The sequence below is a fragment of the Sinocyclocheilus rhinocerous genome, unplaced genomic scaffold, assembly GCF_001515625.1.
Source record: "Sinocyclocheilus rhinocerous isolate Xijiao unplaced genomic scaffold, SAMN03320098_v1.1 scaffold938, whole genome shotgun sequence".
Lineage (NCBI taxonomy): Eukaryota > Metazoa > Chordata > Actinopteri > Cypriniformes > Cyprinidae > Sinocyclocheilus > Sinocyclocheilus rhinocerous.
This window is the reverse complement of record NW_015665007.1, coordinates 551,981-573,323: the sequence shown is the minus strand read 5'-3', so window position 1 is coordinate 573,323 and position 21,343 is coordinate 551,981. Positions and strand designations below refer to the sequence as shown.

The 21,343-nt window shown below is 37.0% G+C and overlaps 1 protein-coding gene across 1 annotated transcript in view; it reads left to right on the top strand.

The window, feature by feature from the left end:
• The window catches only part of LOC107730835 (stAR-related lipid transfer protein 13-like), a 29,682-nt gene extending 10,074 nt beyond the window's left edge, over positions 1-19,608 (top strand). Inside the window, 12 exon segments of the mRNA XM_016541770.1 lie at positions 9,718-9,789; positions 11,067-11,148; positions 13,988-14,051; positions 14,628-16,006; positions 16,226-16,396; positions 16,749-16,908; positions 17,375-17,573; positions 17,680-17,893; positions 18,161-18,281; positions 18,395-18,625; positions 18,628-18,722; positions 18,845-19,608. Of these exon segments, the coding sequence (XP_016397256.1) occupies positions 9,718-9,789; positions 11,067-11,148; positions 13,988-14,051; positions 14,628-16,006; positions 16,226-16,396; positions 16,749-16,908; positions 17,375-17,573; positions 17,680-17,893; positions 18,161-18,281; positions 18,395-18,625; positions 18,628-18,722; positions 18,845-18,962 (2,906 nt within the window). The 3' untranslated portion in view covers positions 18,963-19,608.
• Positions 19,609-21,343: the final 1,735 nt, after the last annotated feature.

The following is a 21,343-nucleotide window of genomic DNA, read 5'->3' as shown; positions in this document are numbered from 1 at the left end:
TCTTTTTAGCAACATCATATGACCCCTTTAAGTCTTGAATTCATATCTTAATTTGAGCAAAATGCATATTTTTTAAATGCATATATTTAAGTATTTTTTTCCCATTTATCCATATTTTTAAAATCAATTAATTAATTCCTTCATTCCTTCATAATTAACCTGAGAACTCCTGAACCTGGATCACTTCAGCTTTGATTCATGCACAAATCATTCAGCCTGAACGATTTGTTCACTGATTTGCTTCTTGAGTTCACTGTCTCTGCGATCCGGTTTCAAATTTCAAATGTTCCATGAAAAACATATATGTTTGAAACAACACAAGTGTGATTTAATGGCCATATTTTTTTTTTTTTTAGATGTTCCTTTAATTACACACACAGAACACTAAAACGAATGTTGGATACATTGAAATGATTCACTATATTAAAAGATACCAATACTCCATCCAGGCCTAAGAACAAAACTAGCAAGAGTGACCTCAAATAAGGCTTGCCCAGATTGAGATTTGTGGATGAAAGCAGACAGTCAGTGGGTGTCCTTGAACGGCTCAGCCGAGTGTTACCACAGCTGCGCCAGTCTTGTTTGAATTAATTTCAGGACACAAACACACAGAGTGACTTATGACCCAATGAGCTCTATCAGCTGTCAACAAATGTTTTTCACTCTCAAAATCAATAAGCTCTCACTGAGTGCCTTTTGAAGGTAGACCCACACTCCTGCTTTTTTCGAGGAAAGAGGTCAGCCAAACAGATACTTTAGAAATCTGTATTAGAAATGGCTCTTTTTGGCTTATAGCATGAGTTAGACATGCAACATCAACATCATGCCATGGAGGAAAGTCACAGAAATGGCGCAAGTACAGTATCTGTCTGCGACTTCACATCTATTTGTTTTATTAACCCTGATTCGGTGCTAACACGTACCTGCTGTTTTTAATCATAAAATGAGACTGGTTTGGAAGCCGTGACGTGGTCGGGAAATGAGTATTACCAAAAAACCCAGCTGACCTAATCCGTGTTGTTTTTGCCAACCGGGAAGGCAGCAGTTCTTCCAAATGTTTTGTCAGAAAGAAGAATTTATTATGTCTTATCTGGAGGGCTGCTTTTGTGCGTACTTCCCAGCGATTGTAATTTCCTTTGGCCCACATCCCAGCTGTGAACCTCCACCGGCAAAACTCCTGCCACCGAGCAAGGGACGTGTGATATTGTGAGATTATGGAGTGGCACCTCTCTTTAATTTAACTCCCGACTATTGTATGTAGGATGTCGCCCATTAGGGGTTCCAGAAGCACTGGTGCTCATGTTAATTAAAGCTTAGGCTGTGAAATAATAGAGGAGAATTCCCACACCATTGGCACTATGACCCAGGGCTTTTCCCTGTGAAGCCACGTTTTGCTGCGCCAGCAGTCCAGACTTCTGAATTTGATGACCAGGCTCTCATTAGCCATTGGCACTGTCTGTCAGTCTTCAAGCATTCAACTGAGCACAAGCAAGATGAGTTGAATTCATTTGATCACATTTCTCTCTCTTTCACACACACGGGTGTTTCTTCAACTGTGGATGCTTGTGTAAACTAGTCACTAGTCCATTAACAGTATATATCAATTTTGTAATTTATGTATTTTTTTTCTCTGAAAATAATTAACATTTTCTCCACATCTCAAATTATGTTTTGCATTTAATAGCACTAGAAAAATGACATTAAAAAACTGTAAAATTTATCTTAAGGTTAATTTCATAGGTAGCATTTATATATATATCATAAATGAACAAAATTAAATATTTTCACAATATTAGCACAATTTCAAATTTTTTAGTTTAATTTTATTAAAAGGATGATTGGATATAATGTGCATTCAATTAAATATTGAATTATATATATATATATATATATATATATCCATAAAAGGCACATGAAAGTGGCCAGAACAAATGATAAAAGCATGGTGATGGTAGAAAGCAGCAGTGGATCAAAACGATACATAAAAAAGGTTTTTATTCTTTGCTTATGTCTTATCTTGCCTGGTTCACCAAGTGAGCTGCCACATATCCATTTAGACAAATATATACATGACGCTCATGCATTGGTCAGATGTGTTTAGGTACTGGGTGAGGTGACTCATTACCAGTTTCTATGTGTTTTGGTGAGGCATGGATGCTTCTTTGACGTCTATAGACTCATTTGACGTAGGCACATAAAGTGAATGGTGTTTTAAAAAACCCAATGTCCCAAATGTTTGACCGTAATGTTTTAATCACGTTCCGCTCAACCGCAGACGTGTTTATACATTTGCTGCCCTTTACACTATACGCATTGTGTGGTCGTAATCTAACCCCCAAATGAACAATAGGCAGAAGGTAATCTGAGCTGGATATATGTCTGTTTTGGTGTGACACACCGTATTACTAGCCAGATGGAGCGTATACACATTTTGAACACGGCTGCATGTCCCTGTCCTCATCACATCTCTTTTCATGCATACGAGCCACATTACCACGTATAAATATTTAGCTCTAGTTCGAGGACATTACTTTTAGATCAAGATGTGGGATAGTAATGTACAACTGATGATAAAAGCTTTTGGAAATTGAACACAGGCTTAAAAACTATTCATAAAACTCATAAAGTGTCTTTTTATGTCATGTTATGACAAGAATATCATAAGACTTTTTTTCCATAGGATGTCTATCCTGGTGCCAATCTTGCTTCAAACAGCTAGTCAACACAATCCAGAAAGAGTATACTAGAGTGCATATAAAGTATGGCAGCCAAAAGTTTTTTAAATGTTTTTGAAATAAGTCATTTTTGAAATAATAATTGAGGACCAAATCGGCATATTAGTATGATGTTTGAAGGATCATGTGACGCCGAAGACTGGAGTAATGATGCTGAAAATTCAGCTTTGCTTGACAGGAAAAAAATTAATTTTATAATATATTAAAATAGAAAACAGTTATTTTAATTTTTACTGTATTTTGATGAAAATAAATGCAGCCTTTTAATGAACATAAGAGACATCTTTCAAAAACATACTTATGTTTTCTTTTGAAAATGTAAATATATAGTTAGTCTTTGTTTATACCTACATATTTGGTCCACCGATACCTGACTGATTTTGATATATAGTTTTTCCATTGTCTTATCAGATGTTTTATGACACATCCAGGGCAGAGGTTTCCACAGACAACAGACTCATGTTTGTCTGTCGTTTAGTACAGAAGCCAGTTTCCTCTTACAAGGAAGCAAGTGGAATCAGCAGTCGAAAAAATAATGTGTTTGAGCTCCAAGAGGTGTCTGTCAAACCTGCATCCCCTCGGGGGCGTCTGACTCAGCCGCTGGAACTTTGTTTCTGTGCCATGAATTATCTCCAGGTGTTTTCCAATGAGAGCATCAGGCTTTACAGTAATAGATTGTGGGCTTGTATCACGGCTGTTTTCAGTCACTCACAGGCCCGTCTGGCTGATTCATAACGCATGCTGTGTTTTTAGAGGGTGGTTTTATAGAGACTCACTTGAGAATTGCTATTCCTGGTTTTAATGTTGTAATTGTCTGAAGCCTTTTCAATATTTAACATACTAAATACCGTTTTAACATTTGTAAATAATGTTTTACAACTACGATCCGGTCCAAAACCATCGTTAAAGTAAAAACTCAATCAGACAACAAAGATGTTCTTTTGAGTTTAGTGGAATGTTTGCTGGCATTCTGTTGGCGACAGTCTTTTGTCTTCTTTCTTTATTGTTTGATCCCACTGCAGAAGCTACAGCCCACAAAGGTCTTCCCATGAGGCTTTGGGTCACATTGCTGATGTATGTAATATTCGGTGGGCAGCAGACACTTAGCTGACACTAGATAATGTTGCATGCCATATCTCCCCCAGTGAATCACTTTTAATGGTCGCCTGCTTGTGATGTCACATTCTCCTACGGCTTCCCATCATGCCGAGGGGCGTTGCAGGAATTTGGATCATTTTGGTTTCCCCCAGTCCATCCCTCCCCTACTGTTTTCCAGCAACACTCCAAAAGTTTCCAAAAGGAGGTTTTCAAAACGATGCCATAGAAGAACTATTTTTGGTTTACCCAAAATAACTTTTCAGTCAACAGTTCGTAAAAGAACAAATTTTTGCTTGGTATGAAGAACGTTTTAAAAAATCTGAAGAACCTTTACACTATAAAGAATCTTGAAAGGTTCCAAAAATGTTGGAACCATAGATGCTTATAAAAAAACAACGTTATTTTTAAGAGTGAAGAGTGCTTGCTCGTACAGGAAGATTTTGCCAACAACAAAGTCGCCCCCCAAGCTATAAAACTCAAAGTTAAGGGAGGTGAAACATCCTGTAGTCTTTACTAGATGAGCTAGATTGTAGGTTTGGGAGACGAATGGGATCAATGGGGGGTAGATTACATCATAAGACGGTAAGAAAATAAAATCCAACATTGCCAATGTCCTGCCACTTGGAGGGTGGCCGAAAGGGCAGTGCCAAGAGAGAAAGAGTGAGTTGTGATGGTTTAAGTGGAAGAGTGAAGAAAGCACGAGGAACGGAGGGGGTAGATACTGGAAGGGGGCTTGGACTTGAGAACCAATGAGAGTTGGAATAAATCAAAGAGAGAGGGAGTGAAAAATAAAGGGGAGGGAAATAGGAAGTGAGAGAGAGAGAGAAAAACACAAAAGCTGAGGAGAAAGAAGCAGAAGAGGAGAGAGTTAGGAGAGCACAGAAAAGATGGTTCGGAAAGAAGAAATTCTGGTTGAAACGTTTTAGGATTGTTTTTTGTTTTTTTTCAGGATGAAAGTCTCTCGTAAGTAAATCTGTGACTTTATCATGTTTCATTGATCTGTTTTTCCACTCCGTTGTAATTTTTACAGTGCAATAAGCCTAATGTATTGATTTATTGCTCATTTCATGCCTGTGTAAATTGCATTACACTTGGATAATTCACAGAATCCACACATCTGTGAAGCTAAACATTGTGACAGATTTTTCAAGGTTAAATAAAACTAAAATTCTTGGAGTATATTTTGTAAGAAAATGCTATTTAAATGTTTTATGCCATTTCCTGGAGACAATTTTCACTCATAATAATAATTACAAATAATTGCCAATTTTTTGTTCATTGTATTAAGTTCCTAACGGGACTTGTGACAGCTTGCCAAAGTGCCAGCGTGTGCCATGGCTGACCTTGAGGGAAAACCGTATCCCTCCTCCTTTTACGTAAGGTTATTCAATGAGGAAAGGAAGGTGTCTGTGTTTCTCACATATTTAGTGGCACTCTGCTTTTAGCATTGTGTTGGTGCCGTGCTGTGTTACGAAGTTATTGTTGTGGCAGTCATTGAATACTGCACGCAGTTTGATCGCTTTTAAAAGCGAGAGATTCCCCCGCTGGCAGTGAGCCAGTAGCTGAGCTCTTTATCCTTCCGATTCCATGAGAAAGGACAATGACGGAAAAGAAATAGTAGCTTTCGGGATAGTGTTACGGAATGCTGTGCGACGTGGAATTCCCAGCTTGGGGTTCCGGCTGCAGCTGTTTGACGTTGATAAAGATGCCGCTACACTTTCAGTGTTACTGTACAGCACAGGACGTACAGTTGCCCTCAGCACTCCTGGGAATGGACATTTAGTCACAAAGGAGGTTCCCTCAGTTCATGTTGAATCAGGTGAATGGCACTCAGCTTTCAATTACAGGCACTATGTTGACTGCCACAGTGTTGTTGTGTAAATATGATTTGTTTCATTGGTCAAGATGAACAATTAGCTGATTTTTTGAGATTTGTTTTTAAATAGATGATCATTTGTCTATTAAAAAGCATTTTTGACATGTTTTATGCTCTTTCGAGTGAGTTAATACGTTGAGTTTTTATAATTTATAATAGTTTTACATATTATTTTAATTAATGTTTAACACAAGAATTGCCTTTTAAAGTTTACTTAAGTTGGTATCTACAAAGCAGTTATTGGTTGGTTTGATTATTATGTCTGTTAAATAGCAGTTGAACTGCAGAGTTTAGGTCCATGTTGTTATTTTTGAAATTTAATTTTTATAATGTACCAAGTTAAAAGTTTCCCTGTATAATTTAACATGTGCTGGTAGATTGTTTCTTTCATACATAGGTAATGTATGAAAACACAATAAAAGAAATATGAAATATACCAAATGATTTAGAATCAAATCAAACTGAATCAGAGAACTGAATCAAATGGAGAGCTTGTGAATCAGATTAAAATGTATCAATACCCAGCCTTAACTGATGAAGTGTATATATATATATATATATAAATATATGTGTGTGTGTGTGTGTGTGTGTGTGTGTGTGTGTGAACCTGGACCACAACACCAGTCTTAAGTCGCTGGGGTATATAGCCGATTTTTTTGCACCCTCAGATTCCCGATTTTCAAATAGTTGTATCTCGGCCGAATATTGTCCTATCCTAACAAACCATACATCATTGGAAAGCTTATTTATTCAGCTTTCAGGTGATGTATAAATCAAAATTTCAAAAAATTTTGAAAATTTTCAACACACACACACACACACACACACACACACATATATATATATATTTAGTAACACTGTGCATTAAATTAGTTAAAAGTGACATTTACAGACATTTAGAATTTCAGAAAAGATTTCTATTTCAAATAAATGCTGTTCTTTTGAACATTCTAGTCATTAAAGAATCCTGAAAAAAATGATCAGTTACCACATAAGTAAAGAAGGACAGCTGTTTTTAACTTTGCTAATAATAAGTAATGTTTGAGCATCAAATCATCATGTCAAGTGATAAAGCGACACTGAAGACTGGAGTAATGACTGCTGAAAATTCAGCATCACAGGAATAAATTACATTTAAAAATGTATTAAAATATAAAACTTAGTATTGGTATCACCTACTAGGTCAACCAGAAAACAGTTTTTGTGTTACATATTTAGGGAGGAACTTTATAAAAATAGCTGCATACAAAAAAAATTAAAAAACGGCCCAATCAATCAATGTTTGTATTTTGTAGTTAGTTGTATTATGGCCTTTTGAACCTCAAGGACATTTTATCTGCTAATATTTGCCAGTATGTTTGCTTGTAACATGCGTTTGTTTACTTCTGTAAGATAAAGCCCTCAGAGGTCCCTGCTATAGTTGTGCTGAGTAGCTATAGGCTGAGAGTTTCGAAACTCATAAAGAACAATCTTATATCTATTGACGTCTGAAGCATTTAGTCCTTCTCACAGGAGCTGCTGAAGTGAACAAACCGTATTGTTCGGTAAAGGAGGTGACACAAAAGAGTGGTAATCTTAGTGGGGTGGAGGCTGCGCAGGAATTCTCACCACGGTTATCCATGTTACTATCAATACGATGAATGAAAACCCAGGCGATTCGCTCTCTGACGCAGCTACACTGCTCCGCATGCTTGGAGGGTGGGAGACCCTTTGGGGCATGATTTGGGTCGTCAAGCAGTTTGGAGTGAGATTCAGGCTCTATTGAGATTTGAGCTGTGGTGCTGTATTATTGTATTTACTTGCGTTGAATAAGTGACGGTGACCTTATATGGAGTCACTGTATTGCTGAATAAGGTGAGAATGATTCGAATGGTTGTTAAAGATATTTTGTTTAGGATTCATAAAAAGGTACTAGAATATTGTTGTTAAGATGCATTGGATGATATATTGTGTATTTATTGATTGAACAGGATTTACCTACACTAGATTTTGTCAATGGGTATCTGTGTATATATGTCTGTCTGCATTTGTTTAAACTTGCTGATTTTTGTCTTAGTTCCTCTCTCGGTTTCTTTCTCATCTTGAAACTTGTTGTAAGGCACTATTTTCCGTAAAGTTGTTTTGGAGTGTTTTTTTATTGTGAAAAGAGTACATTGTAATTAAATTGAATGTGACTTTTAGCAATTATTAGATGGTATTAAAATGTAGCAGGCTACATTTGTAGATGTCTTTTATTGTGATTTGTTGACAATGAACTTGAGGAACTCGATAGCTGGTTGAAATGCGATGCAATCTTAAACAATGGAAAGTATGTGCTTATGGTCTTTTATTGTTTTGTAAATATCAGATTTTGCTGTTTCAAGTCCAAACACTGACTTAAATGACTCTCTCTGGCAGATGGTATTACATTTTGTGTAAGTTTGGTGAGAGCAGCTCTTGATTTTTTTGGAGTTGTTCAGATAGAGTCAACTTTTTAAAATAAATAAAAATTAAAAAATTATTGACACATACAGTAAGATTATTAAAAAACAAATGTGGATTGAATAGCTCATTTAATGTGAAGTTTAAAGACTTTGATGAGAGATGTTTGCGTTCATATTGAAATCTTTCACTTTTTATTGCAGACAAGATTTTATTTGTGAGTTTCTTCACGTTTTTATATCTTCATGTGGGGATACACTCTTGTGTTTAAATGACCAGGCGGTCTTTGACCTTTTTGGTCAACTCTAAACCAATTGTTTTGTTCAGCGGCCCCACAAATCAATATATTTATGAATGTTTCATGCCCTCAGGCAGATGATATTAATCATGCAGTTTCTTAGCATTATTCCAAAGCTGATCACTAAAAGCTTCAGACATTTTTGTACATTGTTAACCCTCCATAAGCTCTGCGTCAGCTGACGTCTGCTGGGACATGTCACGTAAAAGTCTTTGGTTATATCAACAGGATCCTGTTGCCAATATGTAACTGATCTCTTAATCCTAAAGATCTTGAGCTGGCCTCATTTTTATCAGGTAGGATTATGAGCAGACTTTACAGGCTCACAGGACTGGCTGGTTCCTGACCTACAAGAATAACCTTGTTCATGCAGTGGCAGGAAAAGAAACATAATTAAATTACACAGAACTGATTATGTTATGTAATACCTCCTCACTCTTTTTCTCTCTCTCCGTCCCTCCCGTTCTTCCTGTCCAGGAGCACACAAGCTCTTCTAAAACTAGTTTTGAAGATAACTGTCTATGAAACAATATGCGAGTGGTCCTCCTAGTTTCTTTACACTGTGTCCTTACTAGGATGCAGCAAGTTTTCAAAGAAAAACATTTAGTCTTTCACACTGTCAGTTTTTAGTCAGTTTTATTGTTTTGTTTTACAGTAAAGCTATGTAAACATGCTTAAAATAAATTCACTTGAGAAGCAAATTCTCAAAATATTAGGGATATTATATAATGATAATAATAATATAACACACATTAAACATAAATATAACACAATTCTGTGAAAAAACTACTGAGTTAAGAAAAACAAGTAAAATAAGTAGAATTCTATGAAAATAATATGCATATTATAATAATATAGATCTCAGGTAAAATATATCTCGTATATGTGTATATAAATGTACAAATAGATCATTTAAACCTGGAAATAATTTTTTTTTGTAGCAAGAAATACTATCATTTTTAAAAATTAGTTAATTGAAATCAAACACAAGTTGATTTTCCCTATCTTGAGAGTATCTTAAATACTGAAATACACAGGATTGAGAATATTTTTATTTTACACAAAACATCTATGTGAATATGGTGTGCATTGTTTTTTGTTTTAGAGAGACATTTAAGAAAGATGCCTTACTTCTCAAAGATCTCAAAGTTCGAAACGACCCATGAAATCGGGCCCTCTAATTTTGTTTCTTCTTTGTCTTCATAGATATATATATATATATATATATATATTGAACAGATAGAGATGTTTTATGAGTCTGACAGGTACAAACATTTTGTGTATTGCAGAAATCGAGGCAAAGGAAGCTTGTGACTGGCTACGAGCGGCAGGATTCCCCCAGTACGTCCAGCTCTTTGAAGGTAACGCTTCACCACACCAGAACATAAACTTAGAAAACCTCACAAATGTTATCACACCCAACTGTAAAGCCATATGTTTTTAGATTTCGAAACAATTATATGATGTCAGCCAGCTCACAAAGTCAGCCTGATTTAGGGCAAACACAAGCTTTAAATGTGGGATATTGTTTCCGATGTTGTTCGAGTTAAGAGGTACCGTTTGAACATACTAGAGTATGACATCGTCAAAGAGAGACAGAGGTCATGGGAATAACCTTGCCTCAAAAACACTGCCGTTTTCACTTGCCCTTGGCAACTCTTTTGATCTTGGAGTGTTAGTCTATAGTCCTCTGGGAAATATAGGTGGTCTGGGATATATATTTTTCATTTCCTAAGTACATTTCCACATCTGAATATAATATAATATAATATAATATAATATAATATAATATAATATAATATAATATAATATAATATATAGTGTATAATCATGTAAACAAGTATTTACATACTAAAAAGTCTGCTACTACATGAAAAAAGATATTATTTGAATCTGAAAAAAAAAACATTGGCTTTTTTGTAGCAAAATAGACAATAATTTTAAACAATATTTGACATTTTCATATCTACATTTTTGACAATAATTGAATTTGAAGCTTATTATATAAGAAAAATGGCATCCTGTCATACAATCCATTCTTTGTTCATTTTTAATATTAATACGTCATTGTCGTCTCATTGCAGACACGGCATCAATGTGCAGAACAGAATCTTCCCATAATGCATAAGTGTTGTTTTGGAATTTCCAGCAGTTTAAAACCAGAACACTGTGCCTCTCTCTGAATCTGTGTTTTTACTTCTGTGTCGTTCCACAAAAGCAAAAAATATGATGAAACATTTAATTGTACCAGTGGAATGTTAGCTTCAGCAGGGTCTGGATCCAGTCACCCCGTTACATAAGTTGGACACCATACTCAGTGGAAGACGTAATGGCTTCTCAAAGCCAAGCTCAGTTTTTGGGGGGGCAAACCCTGTCTCACTTTATTAGCATCTGGAAGTCTAAAACAAGTTAGCTACTTTCTTCGCCTCGGCTATCGCTCTGGAAAGAATGTGTTGTCAGGGTTTTTTTAAGAGTGTGGGCGCCTGGATTCCTCAGTGTTCACTGTGAACATGCAAGATTGGCCTATTAACGAATCAGAGGGAAATCATTATGGTCCCTAAAAGACATCTGTTTTTTCCAGTGTTTGTCTATAATGAACTTGATTGTTGATATGGGATATGCCTGTGTTTCTTTACAGATTCTCAATTTCCAATTGACATCTCTCCTGTGAAGAAAGATCATGACTTCTTGGACAAAGACCTTGTGGAACCTCTATGTCGGTAAGGACTGTGGTGTGTTTGGTGTTTTCTATGCTTTCTAAACAAATCAGTCCATAATCGTAGCCAAATCTTTGGAGAACCTAACGAACACCTGAAAACCAGTGTATAATCAATAAGAAAACTAACTCATTTAGAACATTCTGTACTGGGGAAATAAAATGAGTGTAATTTACAAACTTTATTGAGTCAGTTGTTGCTTTAATCATGACATTATTTACTTCTACCTTAGATGAAGACTGACACGAGAGAAACTACACCAGACTTGAGCTTAATAGATGCAATACACAATGACAGCAATAAAAGAAGAAGAAATAAATGGACTTTTAGGACTTGTTCTCATTACTAAGGACAATTGTATGATTATTAACTAATCATCGATTACAGGATTTCATTTAGATCTACAACCACTATTTAAAACATTTATTTTGCAGTGGTTGAGGATTGTAACTCTTCACAGACATTGCAATGATGAATCAATAGCTTTTACATGGTCATCAATAATGAAAATAGGTCCCAAAAGTAATTATTTCTTTCTTTTTATTGCTGTGATTGTGCTTTGCATCTATTAAGCACTAATCTGGTGTAGTTTCTCTCATGTCAATCTTCTTGTAATTCAGAAGTAAATAATGTCAAGATTAAAGCAACAACTAACTCAATAAAGTTTGTAAATTACACTCATTATGCTTTCCCAGAAATAAAGTACAGAATGTTCTCAATGAGTTAGCTTTTCCTCGTTTAGACACTGAATTTTAATTCCCAAATTAAGATGAAAAGAGCCCTCCAGTGACTTTGGTTACCTTGGAGACTGCCCTGGTAGGAGAGCATTGGAGGCAAAGGGGGGCGTACTCAAGACAGTCTACTGTGACTCTAAACAACCCTTAAGCAACTCATCGAAATTCCAAACCTGTTTACTGTTGTGTGGGAAACAATGTCTGACATTCCCACCTCTCCCCCTGACTTCTCACTTTTCTTACAGCCCATTGTGCTTTGCATCTATTAAGCACTAATCTGGTGTAGTTTCTCTCATGTCAATCTTCTTGTAATTCAGAAGTAAATAATGTCAAGATTAAAGCAACAACTAACTCAATAAAGTTTGTAAATTACACTCATTATGCTTTCCCAGAAATAAAGTACAGAATGTTCTCAATGAGTTAGCTTTTCCTCGTTTAGACACTGAATTTTAATTCCCAAATTAAGATGAAAAGAGCCCTCCAGTGACTTTGGTTACCTTGGAGACTGCCCTGGTAGGAGAGCATTGGGGGCAAAGGGGGGCGTACCCAAGACAGTCTACTGTGACTCTAAACAACCCTTAAGCAACTCATCGAAATTCCAAACCTGTTTACTGTTGTGTGGGAAACAATGTCTGACATTCCCACCTCTCCCCCTGACTTCTCACTTTTCTTACAGCCCCCGGAGGGGAACAACTCATTAAACAATTCTAGCAAGAAATGCCCAGTAAGAGCACGGAGGAGTTTGTTAGTTGTGGATGTTTGCAAGCACCAGTGACAATGCTCACGTCTTTAACCTTTCTTTGACACTTTGCTATCTACAATTTGCTGGTGAAGACAAATTACAAATCAATCAGTATTTAATAAATGAATTGTCAGAAAAGTACTATTATAACTTTTATAATATTTTGCCAAATGTAGAGTTCTCGTGATACCAAAAATTCAGTGGTTAATACCAATACAAGTGAAATTCCAAATACAAATTTTACCACAATAAAAACTAACATGCTAATAATGACACTTCTTTAAAAAGTTAAATATAATAGTTAATATATATTAATGTAATCAATGAAAACAACGTTAAAAACTATAATGATGTCTTAACTTACTGTAACCAGTATTGTCAGGATTTTCTTTAGCGGATTGTTTAAACTTTATGTTCTCCATTGACTGCGGCCTGTTCTCTACATTATGTCTTGACTTTGTTCTGTTTTATATCTGAAGTCTTTGCTGTTATGGCACACACACACACAGACCACTGAACAATATAAAGAGTCATAAAATGTCATGATTATTACATCACAAACATCAGCTTGGTTTCCATGCATGCTTGCGGCACGCAATGTGTTGTCGTCTTTTCCACATTATTTTTTATTTCCCTTTACAGCATTAACAGCTTTTAATAAATCTTCTTCCAACGCTTTCAGATCAGGAAGGGATGTCATTATTTCTTTGACTTTTTATTGGAAATATTGATATGTTGCAGTGTTGCTTCGAGACCTTTATTGTGAACAGTTGTAACTGAAACTAATGCACTGTGATTTAACAGATTAGTTCAAGGAGAAGCTTGAGCCCACGACTTTGTCAAAAGCTCAGAAAGCTGCTTTACTTTCATCCCAAAATCATTTTTCATATTTGACTGACCACGCAAGTGACTGAAAGAGAAAGACCTATTTTCAGGAGGTTTTGGGAATGGCTTCAAAGAAAAGCAAGCTCTTATGGTTTTTGTAGGGTTTGTATTGTAGGGAAAAACAGGCCTCTCAGACCTGGAGGAGTGACTATGCGGCAGCTGGAATCAACACCACATTAGTTGCTCTTGAGGGCCATTGAAAACCATGACAACTGCAGCTAGCAAGCTTTCGCCAATTAAAAGCAAGCGACCATGAGAGAGAGTAGGACATTGGCCAATTATTGTGCCTAATTAGGTTTGCTGCTCACCAGAGCTGAGTGTTGGATAGCAGGGACATAGATCTTATAGCTTGATTATGTTAGAAACGGTCACAGAAGGCTGTGCTGATATTGTGTCCACATCACCACTGTATATGCCATGCAAAATATAGCCAGTCGGAAGGAAAGGATTTTAAATTATTTTCTATTTTTTCTCCATTCAGGCGACTGAATACATTAAACAAGTGTGCCTCTATGAAACTTGACGTGAACCTTCCTAAGAAAAAAGTAAGCGATACATTATTTCTATTTAACCTTCCGGTAATGTGCATTGTTCTTGCAATTTAATGTTATGGCGGTTTTGCTGCTAGAATCAGGATGGTTATCATGCCTATAAAGAAGCTATATAGTGACTAGCGCCAAATGCCACGTGTACTATCTCTATAAAAACCACTACAACCCTTTATTATCACAATAAACTTGATATATGAGAATGCCACTAGCATTGTCTTTGTGTGAATTGATATAATGGTTTTCTTTCTTAAAGCATACTATCTCTTTTTGTATCACCTAAAGATATTGAATAGAAACTGTGTTATTTCACACTGGTTATGTAATCGTTTAACAGAGGAAGGAATGTGCCCTTTGAAAACATGAAAAACCCATTTGAGTGAATCTACACTGTTACCTCTGGGGGTTCTGGATTGTGGGGAAGGAAAAAGGAAAAAAAGAGACAGTTGAAAGAAAGAGAGTTTTCTCAAAGAATTGGGATGGTATTCAAGCTTTGTGTTGAATTGCTAATGTAGTAAAAGATATGGCAATAAAAATAAAGGCATATTTGCTCATTTCCTTGTTAACCTGCAGAGTGAAGATTCAGATGAAGATGACCTCTTTGCCATCAGTGACAAATGGACCTTTGAATGGAGCAGTCGCCGCTGGTCCAGGCTCCAAGACATCGATTGCCTGCTGAGGGGCGTGGAGAACAAGAACCCAGGGGAAAACTCTGCCCTGCGGACAACGACCAGCAGCGAGAGCGTTCTGACAGACTTGAGCGAGCCAGAGATCTCTTCCCTCCATAGCGAGAGCAGCGGCGGCAGTGGTGGCGTTCGTGTGCATAGTGCGGAAGACTCGGACAGCTCACACCGCGCCTGCTCGGACTCTGCAGCCATGCCTGACCCCACATCACTAGGTGTGACCCATCTCTCTTCAGAACTTTCAAGCTACAGTTTGCTGCCTGTAAAGCATGGCAAGCGAGCACGGACACGAGCTAAGGAGTTCTTACGGCGCATGGAAGCTTTGCAGTTACGTGGAGCAATGGGTGGCGGAGGGAACAGGAGTCTTGTTATAAGTATCCCGGTTCTCCAACAAGAACCCCAGACTGTAAAAACTCTCCGCTGTGTGGAGATCATCAATGGAGACATGCGTCTTGCAGAGCCACCTTCCGGCATAGGGTTGCCCTCCCAGTCTAGCAGTGAAGGGAGCAGCAGCCAGTCCAGTGGGAGTGCCGTCAGTACGCCAAACATGAAGGAACGCAACATCCACCGGGCTGATCACAAGCGCAGTGGGATGTACCTGGAGGACTTGGATGTGTTCTCCAGTCTCATCCAGGGTAAGCGTGTGGCTGAGCAGAACCGACGCAATGAGTTCCACTCCTACGAGGACCTGGTGGTGCATATTCCTAAAGATCACAAGCCTGGAACCTTTCCCAAAGCTCTGTCCATCGAGAGTCTTTCACCCTCAACGGCAACCTCCATCAACTGGCACTTGGCAAGCATGGACTCGGATGTTCAGCATCCACCTAGCTTCAAAGAACCTCGACCTGTCACACAGTGCTGCAACCGAGGCAGTCGGATCAGCATTTACGACAATGTACCCAGCTCGCACCTCTATGCCAGCACCGGCGACCTCATAGACTTGGAAAAGGAAGACCTTTTTCCACATTTGGATGATATTCTGCAGCATGTTAATGGGCTGCAACAGATCGTGGACCACTGGTCCAAGAATGTATTGCCTAATAGTGAAAACGCGGGGAAGGAACGAGTTGAACTTGTTGGCGAAAGGCAAGGCGACCTGCAATCATCCAGCCAGATCACATTGGATTTTGAGGAACATTCAATGCAGGAGGGTCAGGCAACCCCTAATGATGTAGACAGGGATGGGGTGTCACTTAATGAAACAGAATCCACAGGAATGAGGGAAAGGAGAGACTCAGGGGTCGGGGCTTCACTTACCAGACCAAGACGGTAAGATTCTGTGCTAGCAATGCTATGCTATATGTGTTGCATTGAGAACTTTAAGTTTGGATAGGATCGGTTGACTGTTTAAAATAACTTGAATGCATGTACACCAAAAACCTTTATGTAGTAGTTTTAAATGCTATTTTAGGTGGCTGTCACCTCAAAGTCAGCCATTCATTTGCCCCAGATTTGAATCCCTAACATGGTTCCCTGCTCTTTGTTTAGCTTGCGATGGCCTAGCTTCCAGATTTCCAACCGCCTCAGCCATTCGGTCGCCTCTCTCCAGATCACCAGCCAATCTGCGGCCCAGCTTAGCCTGCTACAGAAATTTTCCTTGCTCCGTCTCACTGCCATTATGGAGAAGTACTCGATGTCCAACAAACATGGCTGGACCTGGTAAGAATCTGTTGGAAAAAATTATCAGAACCTATGAGATTTATGTTACTGTTTTACTGCAGCTTAAAGCTTCCTTCTCTAGTGGTCATTGTGATTAGCACAAGATGTACAAGTAGCAGTAAATCCTAATTAATTCGGTCACTATCATTAATACACCCTGCTATTGATAAAACTGTGATGAAACCTTCAGTTCATTCAGAGTATTATTGTTTATTGTTTGTTTTACTTTTATTACTTGTAGGCCTGTTGATGACTTTACTCCCAAAACATAAAATATAAAAGATGCCCCAGGGAAATAGAAGCTTATATTGTATAAAAGCCCCACACATATATATTTTTTTGTATCTCTCAGGTCTGTGCCAAAGTTTATGAAGAGGATGAAGGTTCCAGACTATAAGGATAAGAATGTGTTCGGGGTTCCACTGATTGTGCATGTGCAACGCTTTGGTCAACCTTTACCTCTTGGTGTCCAGCAGGCTTTGCGCTACCTCAGGAGCCAATGCCTTGATCAGGTTAGTCAGGGTCATCAAATTAACAATATAACTGTATAACCTGCAATCATCCAGCCAGATCACATTGGATTTTGAGGAACATTCAGTGCAGGAGGGTCAGGCAACCCCTAATGATGTAGACAGGGATGGGGTGTCACTTAATGAAACAGAATCCACAGGAATGAATAAATCTAATGGCAATCTGAAAACAGTATCATAATATTTTATTTAAAAAAATAATATAAATAAATAATGCTGAAGCCTATTTTCGTAATCATGCTTGTCTGATTATCTTTTGTTTACTATTTTTAATGGGCTAAACAATTATTCTTAAATGCGAATGTACATAATCCTGTATGTGCACATTATATTATATTTCCTTATAAGTCAGCTTAAGTTCTTTACAGTTCTAATGTACAATTTCTTGTTTTCAACATCCTAAAAAATCCTAGAAAATTCACTATTAAAATTGTCTTGTGTGTTCTAGGTGGGTCTTTTTCGTAAGTCAGGAGTGAAGTCTCGTATCCAAGCTCTCAGACAGATGAATGAGAATTCTCCAGATGATGTCAACTATGAAGACCAGTCTGCGTATGATGTGGCCGACATGGTCAAACAGTTCTTCAGGGATCTGCCTGAGCCACTTCTGACCAGCAAACTGGGTGAAACCTTCCTCCACATTTACCAATGTAAGAAACACTTCCCAACTCTAACCACTCTCCTACATCCATCTCATGCATTTAGGAAGAGAAATACAGATTTCCTTTAGTCACCTGATCCCTGTTTCTTCTTTAGATGTGCCCAAAGAGCAGCGCTTGCAGGCTGTGCAGACGGCCATCATGCTGATGTCAGATGAAAACAGAGAGGTACTGCAAACACTGCTCTGCTTCCTGAGCGATGTCACATCCTCAGTGCAAGAGAATCAAATGACGCCTATGAACATTGCAGTGTGTCTGGCACCTTCACTTTTTCATCTCAACATCCTGAAGAAGGACAATCTTGCACCAAGGTAGATAACATATCTACTATTGATCTACTGTAGTATATAATTTATTAATTTCATCCATCATTATATGGCAGATAAAATGTCCAAATAATTCATATGGAATAATATGTATTTCTTGACTTGAATTTATTATTATAATAATATTACGGTACATTTTATTGTTTAAAATAAAATTATTTAACTTTTTATAAAATTGCTTAAATTATTGAAATTAATTTCATGAAAAGTTTATTGTCATCTTAACTAAATCATTTTCTATTCTGTCTACAGAGCTATGCAGATGCAGAAAAAGTATGCTACAGGGAGGCCAGACCAAAAGGACCTGAATGAAAACCTGGCTGCCACTCAGGGCCTGGTACACATGATCACAGAGTGTAACCGCATGTTTGAGGTGAGACACACACGCATCTATACTTTACTCATGATGCATTCGCATTTTTTGGTTGTTATTTGCCTTTTCAATTGTCCCTAATGCAGACCACGAATTGTTTTATTTTCCCTCAGATTCCACATGAAATGGTGACACAATCACGAAACTCCTACGTGGAGGCCGAACTTCAGGCTCCCACGATTGAGGAGCTCTGCAAGCGGCAACATCAAGAGGAAGAGGGGGAAGATGAAGGCTCTTGGCCTGCATTCATGGAGGCCAGGCTACAGGGTCTCCTCAAAGAATCACGGGAAAAGGCCAAAGGTTGGGTGTCCTGTCAGAGCACCGGCAACACAGAGCTGTCCTATAGGGCATCAGAGCTATAGTGATGGAATCCAATTACTTACTGGAGCCCTGTGGCTCTGGCAAGTCCAGACTCACCCACATCTGCAGAGTGGACCTGAAGTGAGTAAATATAGCTGACTGACTCAATCATACACACAAATAGAATTCTCTGACTGTAACCGCATTGTTCATAGAAATCCATACACGTCAGTGTGGTCACGTCCTGCACTTTTTTTTTTCAGGGGGAGAACTCCGGACTGGTATAACAAAGCATTCGGACACCTTTGCGCCACTGAAGCTGCTCGTATTCGCAATTCCTTCCAGCCAATCCACACAGAGGGTCCAGAAACAAAAATTTGAGCCCTTGTTATCATTCTGGAAACAGAAATCTCAGTTCTGTGACTCTATAAACCCTGAGAAATGTCTGCCCTTTTGCACAATGGGCAGAGTTGCCTGGTCTGGGTAATAAACCCAAATGGGAATGTTCGTCAACTTACCAATGTACCTTTAGCTTGTTAATTTTTAATATTCTCTTATTGTAACTATTGTTATTTGTATTATAATTAATTATTTTATTCTTTTATATGATCTTATACAATGTATAGGACACCTAAGCTCTTAAGTGCTTCTGGGAAGCATATATTTTATTTAATTAAAAAAGAAATCTATATTTGCACATGCATGCACTGCATGTCCATGTATGTGTTTGTTTGTATTTGTGTGTATCTACACACACATCTTGTATAGACTATATATATATATTTAAATGCTCATGTAGTATAAATATTATGTATACATGTGTCTGACATCTCCTTTTGCACAGATATCAGTTTAATTCATATGGTACAAAATGTTACTCTGTTTGTCCATGAATGGGTGTAATATTATGGAATTTTCACTTGCTTGTTTTAAAGGATTGACAAAATGACTTGGGTTTGATTTTCTCAGATCTGCTTTTATAGTACTGGATTACATTAATGATAAAGAGATGATGATTTTTAATTAAACGTTGTCAATGAATTAATATTAATTTGTTTACTGTCTATTTGATGCTTATTTTCTTCCTATCATCTACATGATTATTGATATAATATCAGTTTTTCATAACAACAATAATAACATAACCATAATCAAAATCATGCACTACCTGGTCAAAAGTTTGGGGTCAGTAAGATGTATTATTATTATTATTATTTTAAAGAAATTAATACCTTTATTCAGCAAGGATGCATTAAATTACTCAAAAGTGACAATATGACAATAAAGACATTTATTAATATTATAATAAAGATTATTTTGTAAAGACTATTTTAAATAAATGCTGTTCTTTAGAGCTTTCTATTAATCAATTCATGAAGAATTTTTGTTCACAAAAATATTTAGCAGCACAACTGTTTTTAACATCAATAATAAGAAATGTTTCTTGAGCACCAAATCAGCACATTAGAATGATTTCTGAAGGATGTGACACTTAAATTATATTAACACAATTGTAATAAATTGTAATATTAATATTATTGTAATATTACACATTATTACTGGTATCTTTAACCAAATAAATGCATTCTTTGTGAGCATAATATACATTTTTCAAAAGCATTAATAAATGTTATTGTCCCAAAACTTTTAAATGGGAGTGTAACTCAATGACAATAAATTAAGAGTGATTTTTTTTATTTCATTGTATTATTATTATTTTTTCCACCAGCATTTGCTTAACACAAACCTGCAGCACTGAAACTGGTCAAGCACTTCTGTTATCCACTAGATGTCGGCGTTTATCTATGACAAACTTTTCCTTCCTCTAAATGACTGCCTGTTTTATTGGTAAATATAAAAAAGCTTCAAATGCTGCTCAGTTTCAACAGATAGCTTGTTTACTGTTTTCATATTTAAATGCTTTAACGCAGAATTTGTTTGGATGTTAAAATTGGTGACAACAAAGCCACAAACAAACAAACAAAAAAAGAAACATAATTTTTAATGTATGTTTAAATAATAATGAAGTGCATTGATTACACCACATGAACAACATTTTGTTGCTGTAAATAAATGTACATGGATTTCTAAACATCTGACAGCATTACAGATGGACATAGATCACTATCTCACACGTTTACCCTCTTCAGAGATCAAACCTCATTGTGTGGTTTTCTGCAGACAGCCAAAGAATTAATCTATCAGATGCCTCTGTCATTAGAGAAAAGCAGGAAACAGACACGAAGAAGACGTGGACAATAAATATTTAGCAAGGTAGGCCTAAATATTTTTGATAATGACCATAATTTTAGTAAATCTAAAATCTATCTATCTATCTATCTGTCTATCTGTCTGTCTGTCTGTCTGTCTAATTTATTTATTTAGGCCTATTTATTTATTTATTTTACAATTGTCCACAGACGCTGGCATCAGTTATGAGAGTTATGAGAATGAGATGAGCAGATTCATTACCATGGTGATTAGCGTTGCCATGATGACACTAATTTTAGTACATATGAAATATTTTAAACTACTTTTCTTTTATTTTTTTCCTTATGGTAATAATTTTTGAGTAACCTACGAGAGACATGAAAGTAGCTGCCAACTTCAGTTACACGGATGAGCGAATTGATACAGCGTCAAAGACCGTAATTTTAGCAATTATAAGATATTTACAACTTTAGCTATAGGCCATATCAGTGTTGTGCGGTGGTGTTCTGAAATGAGGAGCAAAAGTCCTCAAAGTTATTTATTTATTTAGT